The sequence below is a fragment of the Pleurodeles waltl genome, chromosome 8 (assembly GCF_031143425.1).
Source record: "Pleurodeles waltl isolate 20211129_DDA chromosome 8, aPleWal1.hap1.20221129, whole genome shotgun sequence".
Classification (NCBI taxonomy): domain Eukaryota; kingdom Metazoa; phylum Chordata; class Amphibia; order Caudata; family Salamandridae; genus Pleurodeles; species Pleurodeles waltl.
Genome location: NC_090447.1, coordinates 314,101,510 through 314,123,863, shown reverse-complemented (window position 1 = coordinate 314,123,863; position 22,354 = coordinate 314,101,510). Strand labels below are relative to the sequence as shown.

The following is a 22,354-nucleotide window of genomic DNA, read 5'->3' as shown; positions in this document are numbered from 1 at the left end:
CGTAAGACTGGGTTCATGCCCTGCGGATCCTGTCATCAGGCGATGTCCGTGATGGATCCGCACCTCGTGTTGCTTTGGTATTTGGAGCGTGACCACGACCCGAAGTCGTGTTCAAAGTGCCAGGCCGTAAATCGGACAGCTTTGAGGGAGTGGTCCCTAAAGCTTGTGGCGGGCCACCGCTCAGTTCCGCCTAAGTCCCGATTGAGAGGAAGGTCTAGGGATTGGTCGCAGAGCCGCCCCTCTTGGTCGTCCCACTCGAAGACCACAGGACAATCAGGTGAGTCAGGTATAAGAAAAAGTCGAAAAAGTCGAAGAAGGCAAAGTGCTCTTCGACTTCACCTCGTCTGTCAGTCGACGCAGGAGCATCATCGATCTAGGCCTCCTTCTGTGTGGCCTGTGTCTGGGCTGACTCTGTGCCTTTCTGATTTTCTGGGAGCCAGAGCAACCCCTGCCCAACTCCAGGAGCCTCATTTTTGGACAGTCCAACTGAGCTGGCGTGCCTTTCGGGCCCAACAGAGTCAGAAGGGGACCCCTCAGGTTCCGCACTGGCAGCTTCAGCCCTGGCTCTGAGGGGCACCCATGGACCCTTTGCTGGATCCGGACCGGCGCTGGTCGTACCACCTTGACCATCCCTGGCGCCGGCCCTGACATCGGCACCCCCAGTGCCACCCGTGCCCCTGGGTGATGCCGCACCCATCCTCATTGCCAACTCTGACAGGGAGCCAGATGAGCATCGTACAGTGCCAGCAGAGGCGTTGCCCTCTGTCAGATACTGAGCCTTTTTCCATGAGCTATGTTAAGGTGAGGAAGGGGAGGGGTTTCTGGACCCTTTAGAATACCAGCTCCAAGTCCCCACGGACTGACGTACGGACCTGGGTGAAGCCAGTTGACTGGATACCTCCCCAGATACTGGCATGCTCTCTCTCCCTTCCGTGTCTGCAGAGGAGGGAGCTTCATGGCGGTGTAAAGAGCAACCAAGGTCCTGGACCTTGAGCTGCCTTTGGTGGCAGTCAGGACTAATCTTCTGACTGAGTTGATTCAGCCTGGAGCTTCATCCTCTGAACTCTTGCTTCCCTTTAATGAAGCCCTTACAATGTCCTACTGGGTACCTGGTCCAAACCCAGCACAGGGGCTCCTGTGAGCAGAACAATTGCCCACCACCATCGCCCGGCACTGGGTACCCAGGTTTCCTGATGGAACACCCCACTCATGAGAGCTTGGTTATGCAAGCTTCCGATGCCTAGGGCGCATTCCCTAGGGAATCCAAGAGGCTGGACACACTTGGGAAGAAAATGTTTTCTTCCTCCAGCCTGGCATTGCAAGCCATGAACACTGCGTGTCTTTTGGGCTATTATTCCCACACGCTGTGGGATATGGTTGTACAAGTGCTGACACAGATCCTGTGGAGGACAGGCTGTACTTTCCCAAGCAGATGCTGATGGGAGAGACACAGCAATGTTCATGATCCAATGTGGACTGTACACGACCGACTCACTGGGCAATACGGTTACTTCGACAGTGGCCTTGAGGCTCCACGGCTGGTTGAGGACAGCTGGCTTTTCGGGGAATGTCCAAGCTAATCTTATGGATATGCCTTTGATGGCACCCGTGTCTTCGCAGAGAAAGCAGACTTGGTGTTACTTCGCTTCAAGGATTCTTGTGCTACGGCCAGGCCCCTGGCCCGGCGCCTCATTCCCCTCAGTCTACTTTTTGCCTCTTTCATGGCTACGGAAGGGGCACCCAGCCACGTCTGTTTCCCTTCAGTCACTGCGCCGCTCATAATGCCCCACCTCTGCATGGCCGGGGATGTGGGTTCCACCATCCTCATGGATCAGGGAGCCTGCGGTCTGGCCATTCTGGCACCTCCAACCCACCCCACCCCCTCTGCAGCTGCCTCCAAACCTTCCTTATTCCCCATCAGGGACCAGTCAGAGACAGGATATGCCATAACCTGCTTCGCTGGCAATCTATCAGGTCAGACATGTGGGTGTTGCAGATACTTTGAAGTGGCTACTCACTCCCCTCAAGACTACCCCTCCATCCATGCCACTGTCCTACGATCGGATGACGGAAGATCACTTGGCACTTCTTTGAGAGGAAGTTACGGCTCTCTTGCCCAAGAGAGCCATAAAAAGGATCCCTGTACTAGAAGTAGGTTGTGGTTGTTATTCCTGCTGCTTTCTGGCGCCCAAAAAGGGCAAGGGCTTTTGCCCTATCCTAGAAGTTCAGTCCCTCAATCTCTTTCTCAAGAAGGAGAAGTTCAAAATGCTCACTCTGGCTCTGGATCTATCTGCCCTGGACCCAGGAGACTGAAAAGCAGTGTTGGACTTGCAGGACGCGCATTTTCAGATCCCGGGCCTGCCTGCCCACAGACATTACATGCAGTTCACAGTAGGCCACGAGCACTTTCAGTTCACAGTGCTTCTCTTTGGCCTTACCAGCGCCCCTTGGGTATTCATCAAGGTGATGGGCACAGCTCATCTGCGCTGATCAGAGTTCTCAGTCTTCCCCATATCTCGACAACTGGCTGCTGAAGGTGGGATTGCCCCAGGCTGTTGTCTCCCACATCCAGACTACAGCGGACCTCCTGCATTCGGTGGGGTTTACAATAAATGTGACACCTGACTCCCTCTGAGACACTCCTTTTCATCTGAGCTGCTCTGGACCCAGTGCGGTTTCGGGTTTATCCTCCCAAGCGGCAGGTATAGAATATTCAGGCTGTGATACCAATGTTTCACCCTGTATCCTGGATTTCAGTGAGCCCGACTCTGAGGCTGCTGGGCCTCATGGCCTCCTGCATCTTGCGTGGGACACATGCCAGGTGCCATATGCGGGCTCTGCAGAGGGACCTGAAGTTCACATGGGCGCAGCATCAGAGAAATCTTGCTGACATGATCCAGATCTCAGATTGAACTGCACAAGATCTGCAGTGGTGGTTAACAAACCACAATTAGGTCAGAAGCAGATCACGCTCCCTTCCCCAACCAGATATGACAGTAGTGACAGGTACATCACTTCTGGGATTGGACAGCTGCCTGGGAGAGGCAGAGATCGGAGACATCTTGTCTCTGGCAGAGTCCGGACTCCACAACAACCTTTTGGAGCTCCGTGTGATCATACTAGCATTGAAAGCATTCCTTCCATCTCTTAAAGGGAAGGTAGTGCAGGTGTTTGCGGACAACACCACTGCTATGTGATACTCCAACAAGCAGGGCCGGGTAGGGTTGTGGGCCCTTTGTCAAGAGGCTCTGTGCCTCTGGACGTGGCTGGAACATCAGGGCATTTCCCTGGTGGTTCCACATCTGGTGGGATCTCTTAAAGTCTGAGCAGAAGAACTCAGCCGACAACTGTTAGTCGATCACAAATGGCATCTCCATCTGAGGTGGCGCAAGGTGTGGTAGGACTCTTACCGTGGAGGCGAGACTGCTGGTTTCGGGCGACAGTACCACTGCGTGTAAGGGGCTGAGTTGATCCCCCACAGTCTGGTAGCTGTCGGCTTAACTCTTTTGTCTAGCTAACAGCACCTCACCCAAAGGTCTCTTTCAGCAGTGGGAGAGCATTGGTTTGATCTGTTCATCTCCAACCAGAACACGCAATATCAGTAGTATTGCGCGTTGGTGGTAGTCGCTCTGCAACGCTTTATGTCTCTTGTGGAATTTAAGTCTCCTGTATGGCTTTCCACCCATACCACTTCTGCTCAGCGTTCTCAAAAAGATCAAGAACGACCGGGCAAAAGTAACCTTGTGGCTCCGGACTGGGCACCAAGAGTCTGGTATCCTGAGCTATTGAGCATGGCCATCGATCCTCCAGTCAAATAGCCCCTTTGGAAGGATCTTCTGTTGCAGCAGCAGGGGAGGGTTCTCCACCCGAACCAATTCAGTCTCCGCCTTCTGGCATGTAGATTGAGGGGCGGCAGTTGACTAACAGTTTTTGACCTTCTATCCGAAGTCTGTATTGTTCTCTTGGCTGCCAGGCATCCCTCCAAATCAGTATACACCTGTCATTGGAAGAACATTGTGACATAGTGCACAAGCAATTCTATTGGCCCCCTTTCTGCTTCTCTATCTGAGGTTTTTGTTGTTTATCCTTCCTCTGGCCTAGCAGGGCTCTGCTATGGGCACTCTCAAAGGTAATCTGTCTGCCATTTCGGCTTTTATGCGGTTGCCTAATCAACCTTCTTTGTTTAAGTCTCCAATTGTAAATAGGTTCTTTTAAGGCCTTACTCATAGGTTTCCTCCATCTCCATTCATTATGTCCCAAGTGGATTTTAATTTAGGTTTGACATTTTTTACATGCGCTCCTTTCGAGCCTCTCCACAGTTGTCTTCTGAGGCTTCTCACCTTGAAAACAGCCTTCCTTGCGGCCATTACTTCTGCCTGCAGTGTGAGTGATATGCAGTCATTGTCATCTAAGCCACAGTACCTTTCCATCTAACGTGACAAAGTGGTGCTTCGTGCTAGGGTCTCCTTTCCTCCAGAAGTGGTTAAGCCCTTCCCTGTAGGCCAATTCATCACCTTGCCTAGTGTTTACACACCCCTGCATCCTTCTAAGGAAGAGGAGAGACTTCACCGTCAGGCCATTGGCGTTCTACCTTGATCATACCAAAGAGTTCCTAATGGATGGTCAACCCTTTGTTGGTTATGTGGGTGCAAAGAGAGGTTAGGCAGTGCAGAGGATAACTGCTGCACACTGGCTGAGAATCAACCCCCTGAGGGCTTGCATGTTCATTTTACCATAGCTAAGGCTGCAACTACCGCATTAGCATGCAGAGTTCCAGTCTTTGACATCTGTCAGGTGGCAACTTAGGCATCTCTGCACACATTTACCAAACACTACTGCATGGACAGTCAGGTCCGTCGGGATAGGCACTTTGTCCATTTGGTCCTGCAGGACTTTCTAGTGTGATCTTAGTTTGCAGACCCATATCCGGGAATTGTATTGTTTAGGTACCTATTCTAAGATAAAGAATCTGCAACTAGATGTCTCTCTTAGATGGACAAGTTACTTACTTTTGGTAATGCCTTTTTTGGTAGGGGCAATATCTAGTTGCTGCTTCCGTACTGACCCACCCATCCCTGCTCTGCCAACTGATTTCTAGAGACAGGGACTCCCTTTCAGGGCCCTAGTTTTGATGCACCAGTGGTCAGTGTTCTTCATGGCTCTTCGCTTCTGGCATGGAAAGTTGTGAAAAGAAACTGATGTTAATGTGTTTTCGGTGGCGCATATATTGGACCCGCAATGTCATATCTGCTGTGAACGACGACGGACGTGGAGCCGATCATCCCCACCTAACGGTGCGCAAGGGTATTGCTCGAGAAAAATCTCTGGATCCAGACTGACGCCTGGGAAAGCTCTAAAGCAAGGAATTTGCAACTAAGTATTGTCTATACCAGATAAGGATTTACCAAAGGTAAGTAACTTGTCCATCAAGAATCTACCCTCCTTCTTTGTCTTGCTCTTTTGAACTCAAAAGGACACAGTTCTTTGAAAGAATATTGCCACTCCATTATGTTTTGTGATTGACTAATTAGTAAGCAAGTCAAAAGCATGTTTGGTGGCTTTGTGTTAAATGTGTTTCATGAAGGTTGCAATATTGTAGCTACCCTCCACTAATGTCTGCTGGAGTCTAACTCTCTTGTTGAGGACTGATCAATCCCTTTGCACAGAGGGAATAGACATAAAACAAACACACCTTGAAGAATAGTCCAAGCATCTCTTGTGTGTCATAGGTGTCATTTTCACTAAATGCGATGGCATGGCCATAGGCCTGGGTAATCACCTCCAATCTAATTTGCAATTCCAAGATTTGTAGATTGGCTAACCCAGCACACTCCTCCCCCATATTAACAACCATAACAATATAGCAAACATAACATCAATAATCCCTTCCATCCTACAGAATGGATGAATATGTGATAACTCTTGTCCGTAAAATTAAATCTTCAGCTTGATCGCTCTGCCCTGGACACAGCTAGGAAGCATGGTAGGAGAGCACCTTACACCCCGTCTTCAAACTTCCAGTGGGATGCTTAGCCCGAGCTAATGTTCCCCTGATATCTCTTGCCAGTGTCTCATGATAGCCCGGCTGCACAGCCAAGAGACTCCACAGGGTAAAGGTTCATCCTGTAGTTTGACCCTCAGATTTCATGCTCTCTGACCTCCAATCACTTTTGAGACTGAGTGTATTTAATTAGGGTGTTGCACTGTGACTGGGGGTGGAGGCACGTGTCCTTGTGCATGTTCTTTTTCAAGCAGTTTTATCATTTTATTACCAATGTCAACACGCTAGGAGAAGGTGCTTCTTTAATGGTAAGTAGCATTTGTTTTTATGATGTTCATAAACTATACTCCCCCGAATTAAGAAATGAAGTAATATTTAAATATTTTCTATTTTCATAGATAAAAGAAGCCAATTTCTGGGGTAACAACTTTGTAATGAGTGGATCCGACTGTGGTCATATCTTTATCTGGGACCGACATACTGCCGAGCACCTGATGCTGCTGGAAGCTGACAATCATGTTGTTAACTGTCTGCAACCGCATCCATATGACCCAAGTAAGGCCATGAGTTCTACGTAATAAATCTTGGAATAGCTTCTTATGGGTTCTTGAAAGCTATTATTTTTGGTGATTAATGCTCCGTAGTTAAGATTGTGAAGTAAATAAATGATTCATAGACAACACAAGATGGCTTTGTAGTTTGTGCTCTGTGATTTCATCTCTCCTGGTGCTTATTAGGCACTGTCCCTAAGTGATGCAATTTTGAATCATAATAGGGCAACCTGAAGTGTTCACATCTTAAAGTGAATGTACAAGCAGCATCAATTTGGAGGATGCTACATCAGCAGAGAGGGAAATGAAAAACTCCCTCATTTGTACAAAAGATAAACCTGATAGTTACAAAGTGAAATCCAAACAGAAACAGCGGACACTTATAAAACAAGCATCTGCAATTCAATGAGTCTCGCACTTAAATTAGAGCTATTGGTGTTGAAAATTTGACTTTTCCTGCCACATAAATTGGTCAAACCTGCCTTTATAATTTGCTCTTTTCCTGCCACATATTCCCAGTGGCCCTGCATATACTAAAGCACTTCCATTTACCTTTTTCCTCTATCTGCAGCCAAAATGAAAATGTTGCCATTTAGCATCCTAATTTAAGTCTGCCATGCTAATTCCAACAGAATACCACTTGACTTTTCCTGCCACATAAATTGGTCAAACCTGCCTTTATAATTTGCTCTTTTCCTGCCACATATTCCCAGTGGCCCTGCATATACTAAAGCACTTCCATTTACCTTTTTCCTCTATCTGCAGCCAAAATGAAAATGTTGCCATTTAGCATCCTAATTTAGGTCTGCCATGCTAATTCCAACAGAATACCACTTTCACTACCCTACCATCAGAGTTTCTGGTTGGCTAACACAATTCTCAAAACAAGACAGCGAAATAAACTAGAAGTGTTGGTCATAATTGCAATAAGGAGAGATTAATGAAGCACTACAATTATCATATAAACCCATTAAAAAACTTTATAAGAAATAAACTTTTGGCATTAGACTGTAATGCTCAGAACAGCCCCTAAAGAATACCGCAAAGAAAATAGTATTTGTAAGAAACATGATCTGTAGCCATATAGCTAGGCCCTAGGGAGCATAACCACATGAAAAGAAAATGACCGAGATAGTGCATTAAACATTTTCAGGGCTAACAAGCCTACTGCAATGATATTACAATCAAGACCTTTAAAACACAAATTACTTACCATTGTAAAACAAAAGTTCTAGCCATAAGAGAGGTTAAAAAGACACTGAATGGTGAGGGGTTATTATTTTGGGGTCCCCACCGACCTAGTGTGGGGACCCAGAGATGAGGCAGACAGAAAGAGCAGGTTGTGGTGAACGTTTTGAAGGAGGTCCTATTGTCTTAGGACCACCACAGGCTGAGTTACGAGCAAAAATGTTTTGTAAAAGAATGCCCTACAAAGCATTATGGGATGACGGAGTGCAGCGAATAATGTAGTATGTTGACTGTAATGCGCAGAACAGCTTCTAGAGGACACCACAATAAAGAAAAGCATTTGTAAGAAACATGGTCATGTAACCGTAGAGTTATCCCCCAGAGAGCATAACCACATGAAAACAGAATGGCAGATCATTGCATCCCTCGCTTTCTTCCTGTATGTATGATCAAATGATTATAGATATGAAGGAATAGGTGTAAAGTATTACACATTCACAGACTACAGGCAGAGTGGGGTAAGAGAGGGGAGGCAAGCACCCTTATTAAGGATGGAGGAGTTTGCGGTTGGTTTATTTTTATGGGGAATTGAGCTTACCCATACCTGAATAGGGAGGCACAGGTGTCTCACTTTGTAATAATCGGAACAAGGAGGTTTGGTTATGGAATTACTTTAAAGTGATTTAAGCATTATGGAACTGAGGTCCCGACAAGACCCAACATGTGAGCCAAAAGGTGTTATAAAGATATAACTTCTTAGCCTACAAGTCACTGTGCCTTGCACCTTAAAATACAATCAGATATAGCAATCTGAATTTCATAGTTCTCCAGAGTAAGGAAAAGCAATGAAAAGTAATAGGTAATTGTGGTCTAAGTGAAGCACTCTGGAAACTCCGAAAACTGTTGATCAGGAAAGCACAGAACACAACAGAAACTGACACATAAAATGAGAGGATCAAAGATCCCAAAGGGCAGTCAAACTAGATAGATAAATGTAAAATTCTCTGGTGCCCTATTCAGCAAATGATGTTTTATACGGAGAGACAGGGTGTTTAAACAAGAGGTTTTAAAGAAGGCTTACGGTTTGTTTTCTCCTGGCCACCTACTACAGTAATTTTTCATCATGTTCTAATTGGGAATATTTGTGAACTGTGATGCTCATTTCTCCCACTGTCTCATATGTGGAATATATTAGAGAGCATGTGTAAATAGTAATAAAAGGAACGCTGCAATCTGGTATTTGGTGCGAAATTTTATTTCACAGATTAAAGCAAAGAGAACCGAAAGGTAGAGAATAAACACAAAACGAAGGAACACAAAAATACAAATATAAAGGTGATAACAGTGACAAGGAAAATAAGCGAATCAAAAAATCGAGGGATTAAGGAAGAAGAGGGATGAAAATTAATACCGTGTTAGTCTCAAGGAAAATCTGCTGGATTCAGCTAATCTCTGTGTGTTAATGACTTCGGAAATGTAAAGGCGAGTATTGCTCAGAATTTGTTTAAATTAGTTTTGAAAATATGACCACAGCGGAAAATAGATTATTGACTTGAATTTGTGGAGAACCGATCTCAATAATTCTCTGAATGCAGTTTATTTGTGCAGAGGGGGTTGCTTTTTATGTATTTTTAAGCTCCCCTTCTCCCCTTCTGTGTCTGATCAGTCGGCTGGGGCCGCACCGCTACCAGAAGCTGCGTTCAGCAAAAGAAAACTCAGGACTCGCCCATCTGAAAAGTAATTACTGAAAACTCATTCTTATATAGCGCTGCATAATGCACTTCTATAATTGTAAGCGCTGTAAATATCATGAGCTGCCAATATCCAAGTTAACGGTACTCAATTTACCGACCACGGAAGAATGAAAGGCTAAGACTGCCTTGCCAAGATAGTATCTGTGACCTTCAGATCACTGGAGGTGTCAGCGGCGAGCACTAAAATACAGGACATGCCATCAAATATGGGAACCGATTGTAGAGCAAACAATCTATGTGTTTCCTGATGTAAATTGAAAACGTTTGGATTGCGATATTAAAAAAATGACACAACATTTATCTTAGCACCCATCCATTGTAACCGGTTTCACCGCATAACACTTTCGTCTGTCAAAAAAATGGCTCAAATATAATTAATTTTGTTTGTAAAGCACGTGGTAATTTCAACGCTGTGACAGGCTTTGCTAGCAGCAGATTTAACAAACAAGATGCAAGAGTGAGTTGACTTTACTTAGAAGCGAGCGATTTTTCTCTCATCCAGCCACAAAATATAAACACGATTCTCAATCCGCCCTATGCTTCTTTTTTCCGTTACCGTAACTGAAAAGAATGTGTGAAACTCCTTTCCATGGAATTTATAAAGACGTGCAGAATTCAATAAAAAGTCATGAGAACTCGAGCGCACCCCGTTCATCAGGAAAGCACTTTTGGGTGTTCGGCGAGTGCGTGAATTGGGTAGAGGCTCCCTTCAAAGAGCACATATTTCTTGTGCACAAAAAACTGCAGAATTCTCGACATCGTGATCAGAATTACTGCACCATCCTTACTCAAGTGCGAGGGCAGTATGCCCCCCTTTTTTCTCTTGTCCATAATGTCCGGGTAACCAGCCCTAAGGCACCCGCGTTCGAAACAATCACACGGACAAGAAGACCACTGTTGTCATTGTTGTGATTCATGCATTTAACTGAAAATGAAAATGCTATTAAGAAATCCTATCAGTCAAAGAAAGAGGGCACAAAATGCACAGTCGCGGGAGAGGTAAGTACGACTGGTCGTCTTCTTGGATTCGTTGCGGTGCGAGGAGCTCTCTCATGTGAGAAAGTAGTGACTGGGAGTACTCCGAGAGAAATTATATGGGCCGAAAGAGGGGTATCACGGATCTGGGGTACCCAGTAACCCGACGACCCTGTGCTAGGACGACTCAAGGATTCAACGAGCAAGGACTTGCAGCGACACAAGGAATCAGCCATGGCATTCAGTGACCAGAGGATCATTAAACCTGCTAGACGGGTAACTAGTGACCTGGGATATCGCAGAGTCCAGTTCACGGATCCAGGGACCCCAGGAATCAAAAATCACGAGGACTTAAATCAAGGGACTGGACATTCGGTGACTGAATGACAGAAATGTGGCATCCGTCGGCTTAAGTAATGCTAGTGATAGGACAAAGCTTTCATGACATGCTTCACGCGCACAGCACACTCAGTGACTACCGAAGTCGTAGTGACATAAGGAATGGCGGAAGCCGGACATTCAGTGAGATAATGACACCCGGAGGTAGGGCAGTTTGTGACTCAAAGAATGACTTGAGGGGTCACAGAGAAAGGCTACTGGGTGACATAATGATTGAAACTGAAAGAGCATTCAGTGACTTAATGATTCACAGCTGCTGGACATTCAGTGGCTTATGGAACCATAGATTGATAAAATACCCCAAAAAACAAAGAACGACGTGGGAGGGGTCAGCGGACACGAACAGGAAACTGAGGGACGGGCGGGAGGTGCTGGCGATGGCAGTGCAAGCCGATTCAAAGCGCCATGGCCACCATGAAGGAGAGACACAGACGAAAGTAGTTTGCTCGCATAAAAGGTATCGGCATTCGTAAAATGTAAAGCATTTACCGACGCCCTTTTTGAAAGGCAAGCCCACTAATGAATGAAAGTGAGAGACTTGACCTGGGCAGGCTTAAAAGCCAACAACACTTACTACAGGTCGGAAGCGCTTGCATGCTCGACCTAAAGAGATGTGCTAATAAAATGTATGAACATTAACGTGATTTTCTTTAGCCGCCTCTATTTGCCTAGTCTATTTATTTGTATTTGTTTATTTAGTACGAACGTGTCTCAAAGGACTCTGTAAAGCAGTACATACGGGGGTATTGAAGGAAGGCTATGTTGAGCATTGTGAGAGAAGAGGCATAGATTTTTTTTTAAAGATATCTTTATTGCATTTTTGTTATTAAAAACATATTTTGGTTTCAGAACCTTGACATTATCACTCCCCACCCCTCCACCCCTCTTCTAGGTATGTGCTCGTGTGGGTAAGGGCATGTTAGTAAAGTGTATGGCTCAATCAGTCATGATCTGATCACTGAAGTGGCATGGGCCTTCTGTCCTCAACACTCCGAGATAGCCATCCTTCGTTTAGAGAAGAGGCATAGATGAGGTACATATAAACAGGGAGGAGACAAGTAGCAGGAAATAACAATGTGCATACATTTTTGTATGGGAGTGAAGTGCATAAGGAGGGTGCAGCTGAAGGAACACATAGAGAATAACTGTATTTCAAATCCTAACCACTCCTAGCTGCCAAATTAGTAATTTCAGTGATTACAAGAGAAATAATTAGAAGAATTGACTAATGGCATAAGGGAGGTTGTAGTGGTAAAAGTGTTAGATTGATATAGAGTAGCAAGATTGTAACATCTAGGTCAAGAACTAGTGATTGAATAGAAGTTGCTTCATGTCTCTTTTTTGAAGGTCGCGTTTGAGATGGTTTGTAGGCACGCAGGGAGAGTTCCATATGCTTCTCTATGTCAAGCTTCGGAGACCATTGTTTAATACAAGAGTAAAGCGATGATCAGGGCTGCCAAGGGCTCCTCTAAATCCTATGCCATCAAAAAAGATGACATAAATTGTTGGCCAGTTTCACAGTTAACCTGTGGCTAATGAGGGATGGATGTGAACTTCAAGAGGGTGACTTCAAGAATAGAGTGTGCCTACCTGTGGGGCACTAGTTTCCTAAATTCACTGAGGCTGCCTCCGATATAGGAATGTGCAGAGGCTTTCATGTTTCTAACGGAGTTCCAGCATTCCTGTCCTTTACCATTGAATGTGCAATTACAGTAGAAAATAAACTCAACTAAGACTTCCATACAAAAACACGTGCATATATGTGATGCAATCTGAATATTATTTAAGTGAGAGCATTTTCATCATATAAACTTTCTGTTCTTCACCTATTGGAGGTAACAATTTAGACTTGAGTGGTGTAAATCTGGTGTTTAAACAATACATTTGTAATGTCAGTTTTGTGTATTTTAATTGCCTTACATTTTTGTTGCAGTTCTAGCTTCATCGGGTATAGATTATGATATAAAGATATGGTCTCCACTGGAAGAGATGCAATCATTCAATGTGAAACTTGCAGAAGAGGTAAGGGAAACTTATTTTTCTACTGTGAGTTATAGAGAGAAACGTATTATACAATCACAGTATGAGTTGAATGGATACTATTCTGTCTGTTTTTCATCTTTGAAATATTCGGGGAGGCTGGCTGTTGGGACATTTTTTATGCTGTTATGGTGGTGCCTTAAGGTCCCCTTATGTTCCATGTTTTGCATTGATATTAAATGATGTGACAACACCTTAGTGCACAAATCACAGTCATGCCCATGTTCAGGGTGAAAGCCAGAGCCTCCCAGACCCCGTGAAGTAGAGGGGACCCTGCGCTTAGGGTCCGTGGGGTGGAGAGCATGGGGGATCAGCTACCTGTCATCTTCGTCACACTAGAAGTCTTTCTGTGTGTAAAGAAGTTTGGCTGGGGTGCTGCATGAACTTTGCAAGATGCCATGTTAGGTTATGCGTCTACCCACTCTTCTTGATTCTTTTTCCCTCAACACGGTATCGAGGCATGGGTGCATGCAGCAGAGCCGGGAAACTGGCACAGCAAGCATACTACTATGAATTCCTGTTGCTTATTTTTTTTTCTTACTCGAAGTGTGAAAGATTTTGTTGTTTCAATCCTGCAGTTGGTGAAAAAAGGCAGTTTCCAAAAACGTATTTCATAGCTGCTGTGTGCTGCATTTTGAGGTACAGTGTGGTAAAAATTGAGAAAATTGCAGAACCTCTGTGTATGACTAAGAATATAAGATGCTGCGTTACTTAGACTATAAGATGCTGCAGGAAAAGAAAACTTCTGATTGCTCAGGCTGCACATTTATCTCAAAAGAACAAAATGATCATCTGCATTTTCACTGCCCCCTCACCCCCACCCAAATAATGCATGGGTGTATCCCCTTGACTCACAACACCTGGTCTTTAATTGGAGTGTTCTGGTAAGACTAGCACCGATAAGACACAAAACACTTGTGATGCAGATTAGCATAGGCACATGTGAGAATGTTATAAGGAATTATTTTCAAGTCCCAAAATGAGTTCTAGAACCTGTTCTGGAGATCTTCGATCCAGGCTACTATTCTCAAAGCTGACTGTGGGAAGGATGGAATCAGGGGAACTATTTCTCCTAAAATTTGGCAGCTCATCCAAAGCATGTGCAGCTAAGTGCCAGTAAGGCTGAGATTGTTATGTTGTGTTACTAGGTATTTGTACGGGTGGCAGCAGTTGTTTTATAGTATATGTGCTGGATGGACCAAAAAGCTAGATATTTTGCACTTTGACAGATCCTACCATACTAATCAAGTTAGGTATCACGTCCATCAAGGCTCTTAATTTCTACTGCATCTTGTCATTTTCTGACACCATAATCTCCTGAAAAGCTAAAGTATTCTCTGCTTTCATGGGCACCTGGCATAACCCACTTCAGAGCTAATCTCAAAGAATTTAACTCTTCGCTCTCCCTCTTTGTACCAATATGCTGCCCTCTGTTATATCTTGTCTAGCAAAACTACAGAGAATAAAGTAACATACAGCCAACTCTCAAACTCCAAACAGACAATTGGATTTTTCACACTCATTTGCCATGACCGGCTCAGATATCCTCAAGAAAGAAGAAATAAACTTGTTAATCTTTTGTATACCCCTTGAATCCCTTAAAGAATGGTAGATAGTCCTTCAAACAACAAACTCATGGATTTCCCAAAAGTTCTTAGTGAAGACCAGAACCACTGCACTAAGAACATGTTTGTTGAATAAAAACTAACTTTCTATTCTTCACCCTTGGCACTCTTATGTGGACAAAATCTACTGCTACGCTTATAATACATTGAAAACACCAAAATTCCATATCGGTGAAAGTTTACCATGTCATTGTCCTCACCACTCCTTACAAAACAAGAACTTTCCATCTCATTCCACAACAGTTGTAAAGTCATGGTGCAAGCCTTGGATGAAACTCTGACTTTCAGTTTAAAATGCTTCTGAACCTCAAAAAAAAAAAACACAACTGACATTCCTGCTATTTCGGTTTCTCCCCAACACTGCAAACCTGGTACTATGGCCCATGATCCCCACAACTCAAGATCTCTCAACTATGTTTCACCTAGACCACAATCACACTCCCCTTCCTTTACATGCTAATTACCACTCGTCAGCCACAATATGTCCCTAACATCACCCTCCACACCTCCTCCTTCTCACTCGCAACTCCTCCATCCAAAACGAGAGATATCAGGCTCTCTCTGACCTACCCCACCTATTTATAAGACATGCACAGCCTATTAGGAGCAAAAACCCGAACCCCAAAACCTCATTCACCCAGGGCTCACTTCAGTGCTCCCTTTCCTCCAGCCCCCTCAATAACCGTGCATCACCTCAACAATACAAAGAAGATACACCTCTCCCTACTTCCACACCCCCATTTCTCCAACACCCACAAAAGCACATCCACCTCACACTTCACTATCATTCACAGCCCTTTTATGCACCCTCAGCAATTACTACTAGAGCTTAACATGCCAGCTATTTAGATTCCATTGAATCCAACATTGACAACCTTATCACTTTGATAGAATCCTTAGCCAATGATTTCAGGCAGTCTTTACCAATCACAGCTTCTCTCCTGGCAGCAAATATATGCACAGGCATTCAATGCACCCCACAGAACAATTATCCAAAGGTCACCCCCACTGCAACAAGGAGTTCTGCACTAGGAGAACCATCCCTCCCCTCTCCAGAAAGGACACAGATGGCACAGAAGGATTTCTAACTATTTATGTCAGTCAGAACGTAGCCAGTGATAACCAAGAGAGCTGCAACACCATCTCCATTATCTGAAGCAGAGAGAATAAACCTAAGTCCACCCTAACGAAAAGCATAAACCTCAACACCCAATAAGAGATTCAAGCTATTAGTATCCCCAAACCCCAGCTGCTCCAATCTTCACTAAAATACCTCCTGTAGAACTGGAGAGCCATAGTCAAACACAACCTAGAAATAGCAGACTTGATTGCAATGCACAACTTAGCCATTACTATCCTATTAGAAACTTGGCTAAATGAAATCTCTGACCCGACAATAGACCTGCTAGTACCAAAAGCATATTCTATTATTAATGTAGCCAGAACAAATAGACTTGGAAAAGGAGTAGCAGTCATTTCTAAAGACACTGTACATTTTACAAAACTCACCACTGAACAACCCTCATCTTTAGAATGTTTTTACTATGGAGCTTATGATGATTGACTCAAACCTGTTCAAACTTTACCTTGTTTTACATACTGCAGGGAACAATTCAGTCTCTTCTGATCAGAAACTTGACTTCTTCATGGAAAATAAGATCAAGGTAGCCAATAATATCTTGGAGATTTCAATCTTCACTGAGGTGATCTGAATGATCCCATTGTATCAGTACTATCTACACACTCATTTTCTCGATGAAGTCATCAAAAAACATTCTCAACGGCCAACCCGAAAGACCTAAGTGTTGGTCCAGAGACACAAGAAACAGCCTAGCAAGGACAGGCTGAACCACATATTTGGACCAACCTGAAAGGAAAAAAATAGCATAATGTTGCCAACGGGACAGTAAAAAAGTAAAATAAATATATATATTTGATCCAAATGCTTGAATCATTCTTAACCACTGTTAATTACCCTGGAAGCGCATAATTCCATTGTTTATTAGCCCTACATTTCCTTTACATTTTGTACTGCCATGCAGTAAATCAAGGAGCCAGATAGGAGTATTTATGTGAGAGGAGTGTCCAGGTTTGCATCAGTGTGCACCCTCACCCGTGTATTAAAAGTGCACTAGGGATGGCAAGAGTGCAGAAGTGAAACATGAATATGCAATTCAAACTGCTGCTCTGTGTGCAGGCAGCACACTGCCTGCTTTTAGAATCAAGTCACAGACACAGCCAGATGAAGTGAGGGGCTGTTCCTAGGACCTTTCATGTATCCTTCAAAAGGTCATTCTCGGAGGAGCACTATCTGTTTTGTACCTAGGAAGGCCTCTTTGCCTGTGTACCTGCTTGTATACTATTGTAAAGGTGTACAAGCAAAGACATTTTCTCATTTGTGTGGGGCAACACTCATTGCTAGTGATAAACTCCCCATTCAGATTCGGCTTCTGTGAAATGGGTACCTGTGTAGTGCATTTTACAGGAGGTCCAATGAAAGTATGTGTAGTCCCATTTGTAATACACAAGGTCCCAGGTGTGCAAAAAGCAGACATCAATGCCTGCCATCCTCCTGGAGTACTTGCATATCCTAACTGCAAATTCCTTCTTTGACTCCTTCTGTGCTTGTTCCAAAGCATATGTCTTTATCTGTAGCTATAGTGTGTCCAAGAGGTCAGCAATTCTGGTCATGCCTAATGTGGATGATGCTGATATGTTTCCTCGCTTCTTCTAGAACATGGCCTAAAATTCAGCGCTCTATACCTCCTGGCACAAAGGACTTTGTCATTGTGGCAAACAGAGACAGAAAATTATTTTGACTGCAGTCACCCCACAAACCCACTGAGCATTATTTGAATGAGATGTGTTTCTGGTAATGATCAATCCTGTAAGATATCACATGGATATTTGGTGGAATCCAAATCCTCTTTCATTAAGAAACAATACACCCAAGAACTCTAGGAAAAATAGATATATTTTAAAGATTTATTATAAAATCAAAACCCTATCCTAGTGCACATTTTATGAATTGTTAATACAATGAAGGAAAACAGGATGGTAGCAGCAATGTTTACCAAAAGTGAGTACAACACAAAATACTCCAAAAATATTAGCAGTATAATTTTATAGTAATCCCATCCTCCTGCATCTAGTTATTAAGCTAGCCTTAGAAATAAAAAGAAAGCCTTTGTTGAGCTTCAGAGATGGTTCACACTGAAAACCTGTTTGGACAACAAGGCTTCATGTTCAGTAAAATAGCCAGTTTTTCTATTTTCATCTCTGCTGGCAGCTGGACTGGCAAGCTCAGCAACTAAAGGCTGAATCTCTCTCACAGCCTTTCAACACATGTAGGTGATGCAATTCTGCATTGCCTGTTTTATCTATGTTGCCTTGCACGAAGTTCCTCTCTAACCCCCTCATACGCCGTGCATTGCTTATATAAGATTACTTAGCTGTCGTTGAGTCTTTCAGGATAAACAATTAGCATAAAAAGACCTGATGCCCTTTTACTCATTTTCATTCTGAAAAACTTTGCTCGTTGAACTGTAATAACAAACAAGAAGCAGACGTCAGCTTCTCATGAAACTCTGTTCACAACTCAATAACATTTATTTAAAACACATCAATTAACTCAAATTAAATTCTGTGAATATATCAATCATATTTGATTATCACATTGCAGAGAAAAAGTTCATCAAATAAATGTACATTCTCTATTAACAACTCTCACTCACGTTTACACTATTATCATGTGTAACCCAGTAGAGAGGAATACCTAGAAGAAAAAAACAAATTATCATTACAAAGCGTTGTCTGATCTGCCTGGGCATCTGGCAATAAGCGTAGTTACAATGCCTGATGTGCAGAATATGTACTGTTAAGCGATAGAACCTTGATGGATCTTAATAGAGCAAAGAGGTTGGTTGTTAGGACAAACGGGGTAGAGCTCATTATGGGTACATCTATATGATAACAGTGTGTACTATGAAAACAGACAAAGGTGAACTTGATCATGAGAATGCTGACTTATGTAATTCGTGTGGTAGAAGCATCGCTGATGTATGTTTTTAATAATGCAGACTGTTTTTTTTATAACATGGGATCTGACATATGGTTTAATTAATTTGAAAGATTCTCTGGTAACTTTCCTATACTGATAAAAAGAGATACTTGCCCAGACTTTCTTTTTTTACTAATAATTTTAGGTGTGAACATTTCATGTCAGCCTAAAGCCAAAAAGAAGGAATACATATAACTAAGACACTTGGAGCTAGAATAAAATTCCATTAACATTCAATTCTTTGTAATCAATCTATTAAAAGTAGCAGCAGGATTTAACCAGATAGTTACCTACAGCATGTGTAGAGAAAGTTCTATTCTCTACTCAAAATATGAGCGACTTAACCTTTCATGGCAACAAAAATGAGGGCAACTTAGAGGAAAAGCTAATAGGCACCCACAGAATCTAATGTCCTCAACTTGTAAAGGACGACAGTCGGCATAGCCCTATATACCAGCTCTGTAACATAACAGCGAAACACACTTAGTGTTATAGGAGGTAAGCATGTGAGGTAAAGATTTACCCCTATCACGAGGTGAAATTGAACACTTCAGTCAGATATTTAGAAAAGTCTTCTGCTTCGGAAACATGTGATAGCCTCATTTAGTAGACCTTTAAAAAAAGATTCCAAGTATGAAGAAATGCAGAGCAGTGTGAAAATGTGTGGCATTAGAATAGGTACGAGACTAGATTGTTTTAGGGTCTAGGTTCATAATGAAAGATTACCATAGTTAGTATTCAAGTCCTGGTAGTCCTTTTTTTAAAATAATATTTTTTATTGAATTTTAACGGGGCATTTCACAACCATAATTCATGTAACCATAGCAGCAGGTGAAAGAGAACAGCACTTAAAACAAAGATACAGATTTTGATCAAACCAATTAATATCCTCTTGGGCAGATCTAGAATCGAGATGCAGGTACCCAAAAGAGACAATAACGAAGAAAACATACAAAAGAGAGGGAGCTAGAGAGAGACCTGGAGACTTAACCATACAGTTAGCAAAAAGGTTGAATAGCATTTTGCAGAGCACATATGATATTAAAGTGCAAAAGCTCAGCATTAACCTTGATAGATCGGATGCAGCCATATACAATAGTGCAGATAACAGATACAGTGCTAAAGGTCAGATGCTGTTTATCATCGAATAGATCAAATACTCCCAAGTCAAAAAGTGCATAGTCTTGCTCGAACCTTATACAACTAGCAGCAAGAGAAGGTAATATATATCACAGAACACATATAATAATGTAGCGCACACCTCTGTATTTACCATGACAGAACAAGTACAGCAAAATACAATAGGGCAATCAAAAAATACTGTCCTAAAGAACATGATGTAAGTTTGCTTCAGAAATAGATCAGATACTATGAAATATTTCAGTGCAATCAGATTTGTACAAAGGCGTAAAGTGCATTTACTTGATCAGACCTACCCCTTCCAATGAACACCTATCTTTCCCTATAAAAATAAATATGCTTTACATTTCATAAATCTTGTAGCAATGGAAAAGTAAGAGGTATAACCACAACAATAGTAAAGTGTGAACTCCCAGTGATTGCCCAGATGAATCAGAGTACAGCAATATGATACCAACTTCTTATGCTGTGATAAAATGCTTGTTCTAGATCATTACAAAAGTAGATCATATCGATCGTCTCTGACCATACAACGGGCTATGCAATAGTTGTACAAATAAGTAAAGTACTGGGCCTAGTAATATACCAAACAAAAATGCACGGAGTTAGTGCCACACCTTCTAGGGGATGATTAAAGAGTCTCTGCCTTGTCCCCATTCCTACAGATGAATTCCCTGATTAAAACTCTCGATCCAGTCAGTGCAGCCCAAATCAAAGCTCTGCGTCTTCGGGCCTTTCGGCCCTTACACTCATATAGGCACCTTTCCATATTATACATTTCCAAAAACCGTGCCCTCCATTCTGAAAAGGTTGAAGGATCAGGACTTAGTCATCCTGAAGTTATGGCCATATGTGTCACTGCTATTGCCTCAAATATCAGATAAAGCTCCCCTTTTTGGTATCCAAAGCCTTCCATTCCACAATATCGTCTGAGGAGCAATTTTGTTCTGTGTTTTTTAAAGATCATACCACAGAAGGGCCAAATTCCCTGAAAGCAGAGGTTTAGCTCTGGGCATGAGTGAAATATATATATATGATTTCAGCCTGTTCTGTTCCGCATCGATGGGCCTTTGCATCGGGTTTCCTGCCCCATCTCTGTAGCCAGAATGTAATATAAGTCAGATACCAATTAAAATGCCGGCTCTTTTGTCCTGCAGTTAACAGTATCTCATTGCCCATCTCTAAAGAGCTTTATAGTATTGGTTCCTCTACCACCAGTCTTTCCCCTCACTTAGCATTCTGAGCCTCTAGATCATCGAGCAGAGCTTGTGTTAATACATTGTACATTTGCCCAATCCTAAATCTGCCATCAATGGCTTCTATAGTGGGGATTTTACTGACCGAGACTTGATTCTTGCCCATCTTATTAATAAAATCTCTGCTCTGGAGATATTTGAAAACAATCTTTTTTGTTAGGCCATATTTTCCTGCATCTCGCTAAATGAAAACAGCTGACCTTTGTCATAAAAGTCGCTGAGTCTTGAGATAGCACTCCGATCCCATCTTTTACCCATATTGTATAGAGGGTAAGGCAGGAGAGCCCCATACAGATGTAAACCGATTAAAGTTAGTGATGCCTATTCACTTTATATGCCACCTTCACAGTCTGAAACCTGGTCTTTTTGTAATAGCTTAGTTTCATAATTCTCAAGAAGCACCCCTTAGCCTCAGATTCTAGCATTAGCTCGTATATAGGTGGTGTTTTGGCATGATTTTGATTGTGCGTCTTGCCCATAATCAAGATTCCCATGTGCTTCAGCATGCAGGACCAGTACTAGGATGTGAAACATCCCCGCCTGCGCTAAGTAAGCATCATATACTTAGAGGCCCTTCTGGGTTTCTTGAAGTGCCAGAAAAAACTAAAGCATGCACTTTCTACCTTTAAAAGTCAGCACTTGTTGACCTCCAAAGGAATGGTTCTGAACATATACAGAACTTTTGGCAGTGTTACCATTTTTAAAACTTTGCATCTTCCCAACAGTAAAAGATGCAGATTGTTGATTCTATTTAATTCTTGCCTTATCGTAAATAAAAGGGGTGTTAAATTCAATTACACTAACTGGTCTAAAATAGATGTTATCCTGACCCCTAAGTAGTTTGCATCATCCACCAACCGTTGGTCCCTCAGGACGATTCTTCCAGAACACAGTACCTGAGTCTTGCCTTTGTTAAGGTGATATCCTGGTATTACCCTAAAGCTATTAGCATAAATCTTGATTGCCGTTATGGATTTGGTGTTACTATAGCAATGTCATCCGCACAGCCAAAACTTTATACTCCGCCTGATTTACTGTAGTTGGCCTAATCCCGGGGTTTTTCTCCATTCGTGCAATAAAGGAATCGATATATAGTGAAAATAACAATGGTGAGCATGGACACCCTTGCCTTGTCGCCTGGTAATTAAGATTGTGTCTGATTCCATCCCCATGACCTGTAGCCTAGCATTGGGGGCCTTATATAATCCATGATGGCCTTGATGAAACCAGGACCATTCCCTTTCACTTTAAGATTTCCCATAGGTAGCCCCAAGAGACACCGTCAAAGGTCTTTTTGTCGTCCGGCTATATTGTACCAATAGGTGCCTTTGTTGTCTCTGCTAAATTAAACAGGGAGATTACCCT

General features: G+C 43.0%; 1 protein-coding gene across 6 annotated transcripts in view; it reads left to right on the top strand.

The window, feature by feature from the left end:
* DCAF6 (DDB1 and CUL4 associated factor 6) overlaps positions 1-22,354 on the top strand; it is a 622,202-nt gene that overhangs the window by 567,791 nt on the left and 32,057 nt on the right. For all 6 annotated transcript variants that reach the window (XM_069204156.1, XM_069204153.1, XM_069204157.1 and 3 more), the window contains 2 exons: positions 6,400-6,556; positions 12,802-12,890. In XM_069204156.1, the coding sequence (XP_069060257.1) occupies positions 6,400-6,556; positions 12,802-12,890 (246 nt within the window). The remainder of the gene's footprint in view (positions 1-6,399; positions 6,557-12,801; positions 12,891-22,354) is intronic.